The sequence below is a fragment of the Numida meleagris genome, chromosome 1 (genome assembly GCF_002078875.1).
Source record: "Numida meleagris isolate 19003 breed g44 Domestic line chromosome 1, NumMel1.0, whole genome shotgun sequence".
Classification (NCBI taxonomy): domain Eukaryota; kingdom Metazoa; phylum Chordata; class Aves; order Galliformes; family Numididae; genus Numida; species Numida meleagris.
The window spans coordinates 129,283,233-129,296,668 of NC_034409.1; the positions used below are offsets into that span (position 1 = coordinate 129,283,233).

Sequence of the window (13,436 nt, forward strand, 5' to 3'; positions counted from 1 at the left end):
TTATTTTCAAGATCTTTCCATCTTCCCAGTTCTACTGGCTACCCTAGTTTCATCTACTATGTTGATTGCAACTTAAATGTCTCTTTCATTTATTTTAGTCCTTATTAATTAATATAAGCAATTTTATTAAAGTAGTAGGATATCAATTTTAGACTTCGTGAGAATACTCAACAATATCATTTTTATTGTGCTTGCAGTTTAAATTATTTTTAAAATGTCTGAAGCATAATGTAGTCAACTAATGTTCCTTGAAGCACAGATAGCACTCAGGGCTTGGTCTCTGATGTGCTGGAAAGTCATTTACAAATAAGTAAAGAAAGTGAAAGCTGTAGTGTACCCCTTGTGCTTGCACCAGGCAGACCAGGTGATAATCAGGTAGCTAGATTACAATTGCTGCCAAAAGTAATTTATATTTTACAGTTTTAAGAGGAGATCTGTTTTGTGGGATAATGTTCTTCAATAGTAATTTTGATGTAAAATAGTGCAAGGCTAATAGAGAGACAGATTTTCTTCCTGTTATTTAAACCTGCTATTTGCATTTATATTACTTCATATGATGGAAAATATTTACACGGTATTTAAAAATTTGGGATTGATGAACTCCTAAATGTACCTATGGGGTTTGAGCAAAATGCTTCCTCTGTTTATTTTTGTGTAGTGGAGTGAAAGACTTACGCGGAAGAACAGAAGGAGTAAAGTACTCCTTAAAATTTATGGAATATTAAACAGAGAACTAAATGAACCCAAAGTAATTCAGACACTATCTAACAGTAAATCAAGCTGTATGGTAGTTTCCTGACCCTAGTCAAGTGTTTTCAAACTGGCATTAAAACTGATGTTTTGCAAGAATCTTGATTAGAGGAAGGTATCTAACAGCATCTCTTTCCATTCATCTCTTTAAAAACATAATACTTAACATCTCAACGAGCCAGCAAGTTGTTGTCTAGAGGTAAGAGGTAAATGGAGGAGTTTCCAAGTGTGAAAGAAATACCAAATTTACGATGTACTGTCCTTTTGAGCCTATTGGTGAAGCAGAGTTCATGCAACAGTAAGACCACAGTTTCTTTGTGAGCGTTATGCTAATTTTCCTCTTTTAACTTCAGTTACTTCATTCTTGTGGGATGACATGTGGCTGCTAGAGTTTTTGGATTTTTTTAATTTGCCATGTAATAAGTTTAGTTTAATCATAGAATCGTTAAGATTGGAAAAGATCTCTCAGATCATCTAGTCCAACTGTCAGCCCACCCCCACCATTCCCCCTGACCACGTCCCTTAGTGCCACATCCACACGGTTCTTGAACACCTCCAGGGACGGTGACTCCACCACCTCCCTGGGCAGCCTGTGCCAGTGCCTCACCGCTCTTTCTGAGAGGAAAGTTTTCTTAATATTTAACCTGAACCTCCCCTGATGCATCTTGAGGCCATTACCTCTCATCCCATCACTAGTTACATGGGCAAAGAGGCCTACCCTCACATTGCTAAGAAATGGTGACTCTTCAAAAGTAAATGTTTCTCAGTGTATGATATGTCCCACTGCATTTCATGTTTCTCAGCCTCCAAATGGAGTTATGTGAATGCCATTCATCTCCTGGTGTAGGATCTGTAATTTTTCAAAGGTGGGAGGAATTATGTTTAATTAAATAAGAGCATCAGTTTTGCATAATTAGATCCATGCTTGTTCAGCAGGAAATTGATTAATGATTTGGTACTCATCTGTTTTCATCTACTTTTGTGGGCTCACTGGGAAACAGTTCGTGGAAACAACCAGCTCTGGCTTCTGTCGGGGAAGAGATGGGAATACAGGAGTGCAGATGGGGAAATGGGGAATTAGTGGGTTCAGGCAGAAAAGAGATCATAGGAGGCCCAGGGACTCCAGAGAGGACAAGAAAGAGAAATCTTTAGGTTAAAGTAGGATGATAAGGAGCAAAAAGAATTGGCCAAATGCTGTCGTCTCCAATTTGTAACAACATTCAAGAACAAAGCTTGGCTTTTTGGGGAAACACGTTGAGGAGAATTTCCAATGCACATGCTGTGACATTTCTGAGCCAGGTCATAAAAGCTTCTAAGGCTCAGAAGGAGTAAAACAGATGTTTTATCAAAGATGTTGGCCATGTTTGTCATGTGTAGTCTTGTCTGTAATCAGTTCAGCTGCTTTACATAATCTGTATCTGTACCTGGATTAACAGTTTCCTTTGAGCCACTGAGCCACATGGATATGCACTCATGTCGGACTTTGCCTTACATGTACATTCAAGCAAGCCTGAGACAACTTGCACAGGATTGCCTGCTTCTTAATTCCATGAGAGTGCTTCTGTACATTTTTCAAAGTCATTTAAATCATTCCTCAAATCACTCAAGTCATGTTTATGTGCAAATACTTTTTAATTTGTTGCATATATTAAGTGTGCCTACTTTGGAACATCAGTTTAGGATTGTCACAAAGTATGAGGATATAGTGCTGTACCTTTATTGAGAGTTTTGGTGGTTTATCCAAAACCTCACAAGTAATCAAATACAATTTTCAGGAATAGGTCTCAAGAATATCAGATTTCAGTTTCTGCAAACCTCTCCATTTGCTCCTTCCTTGAATTTGACTTGATAATCTCAGTCTATTAACAAAGGAGTGCACTTCAAAACTGTTTCCAAATATGTTTTTTGGACATTTTCAGAAAATAAAAAAAAAAATCCTGCAACTTCATAGGGTGTAACCATGTGTTCAGACAAAGCTTTTACATCAGCGTTACTACTTTCCTGACCACCTCTCTGGTTTGATTTATAGATGTGATGACTAAGAGTGAAAAGTGGCATTATCACTGAGAGATCAGAGGCAGAAATTCCATTAGGGTGGCATGCAGGGTTGGCGGATAAGGTGAAGCAGGCTACACAGTGTAATGAAATAAGTGGAATCAAATTAATACTTTCCCTGTGTACGAGAAGCCTGGAGATACAGCCTCCAGAGTACAAGCTGACACCTCACTTAAAAAAGTCCAGGTCTCAGCGGAAAGACAAAGTACCTATGGACTGGATAATGTCTTCATGTATGGAGGTGGCAGACAGAATCAGGGGAGATCAGGAGGCACTGAGGGAAAAAAGCAGCTGACATCTGTGGAGGGAAAGGGAGCAGAGACGTGCAAAGAGAAGGCAGTACTACCAGAGTGGAGCCCAGTAAAATGCTCCTTGCTGGGGCATTTTGAGGAAGTTGGAGGAATTTTATGTAACATTTCTCAAAGTGTGGGAGGAGATGGGAGAGGACATGTCATGTACTGAGTAGAGGTTTGGATAAGAGATATAATTTTAAGCTTCATAAGGAAGTTACAAATTGCAGGGATGTTTTGCAGAATGCTATTACAAATCCTGATCGTAATTTGTACTGATTGTGGGGGAAAAACAAACAATGTGATGCAAACTGAATCAGTGACTTTCAGAGACCACTCTAAGCAGTAATAGTGTCCATGATGGTATTGTAGAACTGTGTGTATTCCCCTGCTGCAGATCCTGCTCAATAGCATGAACTCATTTCTACAAACCTCAGGCCCATAGTTTTCTACCCAGCAGGTTTCTGCCAGGGGAAAAATAAATTCTTAATCACCACTGAGGCTTCTCCACCTCATGGTTCTGTTTCACATTGTTTATTTTTATTTATAGGCACTCATTAGCATTATGTACTGTTGCCTACAACAGCAGGATGTGTTGGATACCTTTGGATTTTTTTTTCTTCTTACCTGTATATCATTCATTATGTGTTCTTTTTCCATTTGCAAGAAGCTTGGCAAAGCATTGTTAGTATGTAAATATGAATATACATATATATATCTCCCAGAGAAAAGATAAGCTGTAGTATCTATAATTGATGAAAGAAATATCAATTTTCCAAAAATATAACAGGATTGGAAAAAGCAAAATGCATAGGGACAGACGCATGCAATGCATACTTTTATGGCATCACACAAACCTTCCAGAAGACCTGGTATCAGATGGCTTTATGAACTTCAGTAGATCATGACCATACGGTGTTTTCTCAGCTGCTTTTACACTGATGCTTCCAGGATGAGATGTTCAGCTGTGCCACACAGTTCACCTAGCTAGATCAGGTGGCAGTTTAGGAAAAGGTAGTAATGAGCAAAATCACAGGCTGAATTGTAGATGAATAAATTGCATAAATAGATCTGGAAATTATCCTGCATGCCATGTGTAACAATTTCTTCTTGACTTGGGAGGGAAACGGCATTCATTTGAACAGTCACACAAATGTTAACTAGTTGAAAATACCCAGCACAGAGCATTTACCTTACAGTGAGCAGTTTATTTCCTTTCCCAGAAGCTGGTGGGAAGTTGGAGCTGATCCCTGCATTAGCTTTGTTCTCTGCCTATCCTCCAGCGTGCACGGTATGAGGCACAAAGGGTTGCAGCGACCCAGCACTGAAGCAACCAAATTCTGCTTGAGATGGCATCACTCAGGACTTTCTGTCAGTCCCACTCCTGGGAAATTGAAGTTTTCTGGACAGAGGGAGCTATACCCAACTTTGTTGTTACTCGGAGGGGGCTGCAGAATCAAGCCCAGAGTTTATTGAGGGCAAAAAAGGATCAGAACCTTCTTCTTATTTCCTGAAGTGGCATCACGTTCCTCAGCTGTGCTCAGCGCTGTGCTCACCTGCTGTTGGAGATGGAGGCTGGAGGGAGCAGTGCCACTTGTTTCCTCAGTTTAGCAGTGTTGTTCCTATTTAAGATCACTTTTCCATGTGGGAAAAAAACAGAATTATGCATTGCCATCATTACAAAATCAGGAAAATGTATATGGAAGGAAAAGTTTAAGAGAAAAACTGTAAATAAGGTGTATGAATCCAGCATACAAGGAGTTCAGCAGGCCAGGGCTTCCTGTGATTTCACCCATACTTTGTTCTTTTTTTCTTAAACCTGAATAGAAGAAGAGCTTTTCTGGGTTTAACTACTTTCCTTCTTTCACAGAGATTCCCTCCTTTACCCTCTCTTCCCACTTTCAGCAATGCAGAGATTTCACTGAAATACTCCATCCTATAAAGCACAGCTAATTTAGATGGAGAGGAAAATGGTTGCTTTTGTCAAATATGATTTTTACCAGAAGTTGGTAATATGATGACCCTGTTTGTAACAGTATCTAACTACCTGTCTCAGTTTAAGCAGCTGAATATTCCGTTATTTTTTTCTAATATTATCATATGCTTAAAATGAATAATGCTTTCTTAAAATACATATGATTTTGGAGATGTAAATATGCCCACATTTTGCTGTTATACATCAAATCTTTTGAAACAATGTAAATTTCCATTTTTGCCCTGTAGGTGGACACCCATGGAAACATTCTGCTAACATCTCTTGAAATTCACAATGAGGTGGCAAGCAACGAGGTCACAACCAGCGTTACGGATGCCAGAAATTCAACGATATCCTTTGACAACTCAGGAATCCAGTACAGAAAACAAAGCTCACATCGCGAAAGCCTTGGAAGGCGTTCATCAGACAGAACAGGCTCCCACAGCAAGAGGGGCCATTTACGAAGAAGGTCTTCACAACTGAAGATAAAAATTCCTGATCTAACAGATGTGAATGCCATCGACAGATGGTCAAGAATGGTGTTTCCATTCACTTTTTCCCTTTTCAACTTAATTTACTGGCTATACTATGTTAACTGAGTGACTGAACTTTTTTAAAGGACTTCAATTATAACAAGTGAAGTACTACTTGCCTGCAGAGTTTATATATATTTATATGTAAAAATATATATGAACTTTTACAATGTAGAGAATACTCATGTATGTGTGAATACGTACAGCGAAGAATCGTGTGTATGTATAAGCACACACTGAAGAGCAAAAGTATATGTATGCACACATACGTGTACACATTCATTCTGAGGTGATGGACAGTGTAACATAGAATGCACTTCTGAAGAACTTTTTAATTTGAAAGGCAGGTGTTGTCCAAAGCAAGCCTTGAGATCGTAAGTGTTGTATATTATCACTTCAAAACTGTGATGGTCATAGAAATTTTCAAAGAGCTGTAATGGTGTATAAAGTCAGTATTTAGTAACATTGTTTGTAAATGCTGCCATACACACTAATCATAAAGTGATAGAGTTACACTGGTAAGTTTAAAGTAAGTTGTTTGTATTGCAGAACCATGAACAAAAATTTCATCAAGCCAAACTCGTTTCTCTTTGCTAAAATTTCTTGGTTTTGTATGACCTAATACATTTTTCCCACTCATGAATGGGCATTGTTTTTAATGGTCTCTTGCTTTCTCTTCTGCAGTAAGCAAGCTGATCATAGAGCGTTGCTGTAGGTCTTTGGAGATGTATACACGTTCATAATATTTCAAACAAGCATTTTAAATGTCCATCAACAGTGAAAAGAATCTTTTGTAAGTACTGTAAATGTGCAGCACATTTTCCTCCCCTTGGACTGGTTCCAGCTGCCATGTCATTTTGAAAGAGAACAGCACATTTTTAGTGTAATGTAGCTGAGATTTCAACTACTGTCAATGTGTTCTACATCTGCTGTAGATTTAAAGATTGTTATTCCAGTGAAAGCATAGAAGATGTCTCAGGTTATTTGCTACTTCAACATGAAACCACCTAGCTGTAGCATTTTTTAAATATGCGTTCACATTATTTGACATTCTTATAACATTGTATGTTAATGTAAAATATATTTGCATAATATGCATATAAGTATATTTTCTCAATGTTTTTCTTTCCTGTGCTTGCTATTGTGACTGCATGCTATGTCATATTTTTGTTTCTGTGATGTTACAACTTTTTATTCTCTAGAACTGAGCAAATAGAGCACTTCTGGTACTTTGATTCAGTAATGGAGTATTTTCATATTTTATTTATATACTTAAAGTATATACATGTACGCTTATGAAGCTCATGTCCTGCAGTCACAGATCACGAAAGACAGCAAAATGTATGCTTTGTTTCAGGATTGATTGTGTTCAGACTCACCCTTCATGCAAATGTGAGCACTTCAGTTTTCATTCACATTCATTCCCTGACCGGGTTTCCAATTTTTTTCAGTCTAGTAGATCGTAGTCATCAAGGTATGCTGATTTCAGATCTGTAAACTTAATTTGTTACTTATCAGAGCAACCTTTCTAAAGAAAAGAAGATATATTTTTTGTAAGCAGTGTTTCTATCATGTACATTCACAAATACCAACAGGTACAGTAGCATAAGTAGATTTAAAACAAGAATTTAGGCACAGCCATGCCAGTACTCCACGTGTAGGATTCCTGGGGAAATCAATGGGAAATTTTGGCAAAGAGAGAGCTTTGAATGCTAGCTAGGGACATCTATGGGAGAAAAATGTGGAGATGCATCTACCAAGAAAAAAGGACCAAGGTGGGATGATAATGAGAAGGCCTTGGCTCTGTCGCGATCGGTGTTCTCACTGGTTCTTGGATTACCTGTGAGTAGAGCACTCATTCTGCTGCCATGTACACTCTGTTGCTGTTTCCACCCGTGACTCTGCAACTGAGCTGTGAAACTTTGCTCTGGGCTGAACTGCAGCATAGGCAGGGTGCAAAGCCTGAGTTGCAGTCTCATCCTGGGGGCTGCTCACTGAACAGCAACGCGCTCCTACAGCTGCCTCGTGGCAGAGCCGCAGTGCGATCCCCATCGCCCTGCCCTCGCCTGCAGGACCGAACCGCAGCCCTACTGCATCCTTGGCAGTGGCACAAAATGGCTGTAACTGCAGCTCTTAAGCACTGCAGCTGCAAATACTTGTACAGTATGAAAAGCCTTGAAGGAAACCGTGTAGCTGGAGTAGAAAAAGTTGTTTTTGAACAGCTCCTCAGTATGAGCTCCCGTTGGTAAGCTGCAACATATTATGAGCTGCCTAATATTTCTTCCAACTGTGAAGGGATTATAGAGCACATTGTCATCATTATTGTCAAAGTAATAAAACAATTAGCACCTTCCCAAATACACATTTAGTAGATTCATTGAAAATCTCTCCCAAGCTTTTACCTTCACAGCAAAGTATAATTAAACAAAAAATATGATCTTAATAAAACTTAAAAATGGTAGGCTTTGCTTTGGAGAAGTTACTCTAATTAAAAACCTTTGAGCAAGTCCTTCGGTTAGTGCCCTAAACAGCTATCCTGAAAAATGGAATTGAAGAAGAGAGTGGTCCCACCCTTAGGATTTAATCATCGTTCTCTCCTTTCTTCGAGCTCCAGCTCCTAGAAATGTTCTGGTCAGGCAGGGCTCTTTCACAAGCAGAAGAGAGCTTTTATTTGTGATGCGAATGTGTACTCCACTTTCTGTGGAAGCATCAGAGGCTTCAGGCAGGATTTTTATTTAGATGGACAAATTACAGACTGAGCTCAGTGGAGAGGCAATGTGTTGCACACTGCATGGGCAAGAGAGCTGAGTCCCTGAGTCTCTTCTCCCTTGCACAACTGGAGAGCAGTGTGTTACTGTAGCCCTGTTCAGGAAACAGTACTTCACACCTTCCCTCTCACTGCAAAAAGTGAGTAGTTGCATGTTTCAGGTTTTCATGAGATTTCATATCCAGCAGCCCAGACAAGCTCCATGGGGCACAAGCAGCTTGGACTGTGAACAGACTGAAGTCTTGGTTGGACTTGAAAAAAGCCAGGAAATTCTCACTTAAGGTTAACACTTCATCCTTAACACGCATTTTTGTGCCTTTTTTGCCAATTCCCTTCTTCCAGTCCCAGCACCACTTCTTACACACAGACACACACACAACCGTGTGTTAAGAACAGTGTTTGCCTTGACCTCACATTTTCTGGCTGTTGTCACTTTATGCTAGCTGCAACGTATGACTTTAACCATAGGTGGCTTTAAGACTAAAAGATGATAATTCCAATCAAATTGCACCAGAGAAATGTATTGCATAGCTAATTAACTCATTTCTAGCTCACACTACTATAAATAACATATACACATCATTTGTTTGTAAAAGGCACTGAAAAAAAACCCAACTGGAACTATTTGTGTTATAGCCCAAAGGGTCAATATGCAGTAGAAATATTATGGTGATTTAACTCTAAGTTGATTTCATCCCATTGTAAAGATAAGCTAAAACCCAGTCTTCTTTGCTTAAGGCACATCTATGTATTTTTGGTATTCTTCAGCAGTGGAAAAAAAAGAATAGTAAAATGGAATGATGAAGAGATGCTTTATGAAAATATTGATAAATGAATATTCATTTATTAAAAAGGATTTAAAGATTAATTGCTTACTTTCTTTTTTTTCTGGGGATAGAGGGAGTATGATGACTGTGCTTGGCTAAATTTTAATGTCTAATTAGGTTTTAAATGTCATGTAATTGTTAATCTTACACAAATTTAAAGAAAAAATAGATGAAAGTTTTTTTCAAATTGGCATAAAATTAGAAAAAAAAAAGAATTGTTATGCTTTTAACTATGATATCACCTGGTGTTTTCTATGGTAGATTAAGGAAGAGGGAAAAACTACTTCCATTGGCCTGGCAAGATCTTTAATGGCAACCCAGCCTCTCTTCCACATGTGCATTTACTTGGTATGAGCAGAAAATTTGTCCTTTGCTTTACATGCAACCTCTACCTGCCCAGGAGACAAAAGAAGACACCGATGTCCTGTTTATTTGCTTCATTAATCAAGTCATTAATATTTCAAAAAGGAACCTAAAAATCTTTTCTCCAGCTATGAGAACTGTATCAGGAATGTTAATTGTGTTCCTCACACTCGTTATTGGTAGCTGTTAGTAAGCTATTTTAGAGAAGCCAGGAAACAGACAGATTCCAAGAGGGTTTTTTTGAGTCACGTTGTTAGCAGTTCACCAACCCCTTCCCTAAAAAACAGAATTCTGTGAAGAACTCTCTAAGGACAAATGGAGATCTGGAAAGCACGTTGTCTTTAAACCTGATTGCCATGCTTTGTGTTGGAACAAGCTGTCAGAATGTCACTTGAATTTCATGGGAGCTAATGGTACAAGACCCATCTTTTTAAACAGTAGGTGAAATATTCAGCACTCCAGATTTGATTGCAAGGCCTTTGAAGTCAACTCCCTCTGACTTCAGCAACTTCCTGCTCAGTTCCAGCAACTCTTCCCAAATCACAAGTAACATCTACTCCAGTACAGCACATGCTATAAGAGTAGAAAAAATTACTGATGTCCCAAGCTTAGCTTTGTGATTGGGCTGTCTGGTAAGTGATATATTTCATTCTGCATTTCAGAGCTGATGTATGGATAAATATTACCAATTAATATCAGTACTAATTAATGAAGTACCACTTATTTTATTAAAGAACTTCAAGTCCTTTTAGATACGTTAGTCTGTTTTCTCCAAATAAACGTGGTCATTAATAACACTATTTCCAAAGGTGTTGGTTTCATAGGCACAACTGTCACAACAGTCAGGACTACCTGCTAATGGAAGAAGTAAGGCAGACTGCTGAAAATTAAACTAGAAGTGGAGAGAGTCCCAAGGCTTCACTGATGCTTTTTTTTTTTTGACAAAGGCAGAAGCTCTCATAAGTAGTGTCAAACTCTCCTGCAAATATTGGGTCTGAGCTTTTCTAAAAAGATTTCAGATTCTGGGTGTTTCATTGCTGTGGTTCTCCTACTTGTGAGGGCATGATCTGCAGACTCAGGCATATGTCTTCCTTCGGCATAAGCTTATCGAGTCCTTCAGCAGCTTGCCATACACACCACATCACTTGTTATACTTAAAAACTCAATCCACACAGATGGAATATGCAACGGTACAAGAAGAACAACTGCTGTCCCTAAAATCAGCCATACAGTAATTGAACTTTAGGTAATGCTCAAGCAAGCATAATATTTCTGAAGGATAATATGTTTGGACAGCTTACCTAACTTTTGCAAGGCACTGCTGCTACATGCCTTTGTCCCACCAGTGAAGCCTAATTTAAATCAGTATAGTGTTTGGTTTTGGTTTTGGTTTGCTTTTTTTTTTTTTTTTTTTTTTTTGCTTGTTTTGTTTTATTTTTTCTCCTCTAGAAAACAGGAAAATACAGAAAGCAACTGCTCAGGGCAAGTTTTCACCAGGCTTCCCCTGACAGACTTCCTCAAAGCTGCTCAGGTCTCTGCCCTGAGTCCCCCTTTGGAGGCACTGATCTTTCTCCTTTGACTACAGAGGGAGCCTTAGGCTAAACGCTGTGTTATCCCCCAGCTTAGCACCAGCACTTGGCTTCTTTCAGATGTTGCTCTCGCAGCAAATATCTGGAGATAAAATAGCTATTATCCTAGCTGGCAGGAGGCAGAGATGCAAACAGCGTGTGTACTCAGAGTCTGTGATATATCTCAGTAATCTTTAGGTTATCTGTTCTAATATGGTTTTTAAATGCATTTCAGTTTATTCTCTAGCCTTGGAGTTCGCACTATCTTCTCCAGGTGCTGATGCTTTCTATATGCATATACTTGGAAGTCTGGGACACAGCATGGGGATTTTGCTGAAGACTTTTAGCCAGTTGAACTCAAAACCTCTGGGCATCTCCGCTGTCTTTCACCTGTATCAGAGGCCACGGTTTGCAATGCCCTTGCACTGGGCTGACCACACCTGCTGGAGTTGCAGGAGCTCCAATGTTTAACCTGTCAGGCAATGACTTGCTCAGCTGTACTCACAGACAAACCCGCAACACATATCCCACTTGTTAGAAACTGTTTCCCTGATCACATGCTGTATTGGTCTAACAACTAACTGCTGCTTCACATTCCCTCTGTCTAAAATGCCAGCACTGCCACTAGAGACCCCATTTTCCCATCCTTTGAAAAATATGAGAAAAAAAGGGAATTCACAGGCTGTCAGGCAATTAAGAATCTCCCTCCACACAACTGGGATCGAATTTTGCTGCAGGTTATGCATTTAATCCACAGAGACAGAACTAATTTGGTACAGAATTCTTCCTGCCTAGGGCGACTCTTAAAAGTTTGCAGTCCAAAACACCAGTAATGTAGGTACATGCAAAAGTATTTAAAATTATCAGTAGTGAAATCTTTCTGGATTTTTTCTTCTGGGGATGTCTGATGCAAACTACATGAACAAGCAGGGATGAGCATGCAGGAATGATAGGTTGACAGTTGGACTAGATGATCTTCTTTTCACTCAGAGGGTGGTGACGTTCTGGAACAGGCTGCCCAGAGAGGTTGTGGATGCCCCGTCCCTGGAGGTGTTCAAGGCCAGGCTGGACGTGGCTCTGGTCAGCCTGGTCTAGTGGTTGGCGACTCTGCCCATAGCAGGGGGGTTGAAACTAGATGATCTTTGAGGTCCCTTTCAACCCAGGCCATTCTATGATTCTATGATCTTAGTGATCTCTTCCAATTTTAATGATTTTGTGATTCTATGAATCTCCACTGCAGGCAGCTCAAGAGCTAGCTCTTACGCTCCTCATGGCTCCTCATGGCTAAACAGCAGGATGATTTGGACAGAAATCCCTACGACATGACCCAGAGCATCCTTCAGCCAAATGCTCCAGGCACCATTCTATGGCATAAAGAGCCAACAAAAGCATTGCATATAACTACATCTGAGATGGAGGGGAATTTCCTGTCATGGAAAGGCCTCAAGTCCCAAGTAGATACCTCAGTGCCACCAAGGTGCTGGTTTCTCCGTAAGGTTTGTATTTCCTGGGCAATTACACATTGGATGTGCTGTTCTGCCCTTCAAAGCTGTCTCCCTCATTCCCCTGCCACAGCAGAGGACATCTCACTGCTGAATTCATCCCATCTCACATTTATCTGAGGTTTCCTCAGTTGCTGTAGACCATAGCTAAAACCAACAGAAAGAAAAACTGTCAACCTGAGGGCTATTTAAAGCCCCCACACAGAGTTCCAAGCGCACATTTGTAATGTTAGTTCTTTGACTAGCTGCAAAACCAACCTCCAGAGAAAACTGTGAGCAGCAACAGAAGGAGCCGGGTGCATGGCAGCACTGCTGCACAGTGCTATGCAGCTGGAGTTGCTGTGGTTGATGCTTCCATCTGGCAGGCACACAAGAGAGATGAAAGCAAGGCAAAGAGATGGAAATAATTCTTACACTTGCCTAAATTAATAATGTTTGGGGCTAAACTTCCAGTTGAAGCTGACAGGTTGGTCATAACAAAGCCTGCAATGTGAGTGATTCCATATCACGGTCAACACTTTGTCCCAGTCACCTTCCCCCAGATCTTACAGCTTTGCCTGGAAGCTCAGCACTGTATTGCCTATTGTGAAGTAACTTCTCATTGCTTACTGAGTTTGGAAAACTGGCATGACTTCATTTGCAAAAGGGAAGCATTCCAAAGCATGTCTGTATGTGAACTTCACACACCTGATGTTGCCTTATTTTAAGTTGGAATCTACTGCATCATTAACTCATTATTTAATGTGAAGCAATGACATTTTTTGTTTATTTTTTCACTAAAGATGTAATATCTATTTGCAGAAGGA

At 39.8% G+C, this 13,436-nt stretch overlaps 1 protein-coding gene across 3 annotated transcripts in view; it reads left to right on the forward strand.

The window, feature by feature from the left end:
* Positions 1-9,176, forward strand: part of GABRB3 (gamma-aminobutyric acid type A receptor beta3 subunit) — a 115,463-nt gene extending 106,287 nt beyond the window's left edge. For all 3 annotated transcript variants that reach the window (XM_021412319.1, XM_021412322.1, XM_021412330.1), the window contains one exon: positions 5,319-9,176. In XM_021412319.1, the coding sequence (XP_021267994.1) occupies positions 5,319-5,669 (351 nt within the window). In that variant the 3' untranslated portion in view covers positions 5,670-9,176. The remainder of the gene's footprint in view (positions 1-5,318) is intronic.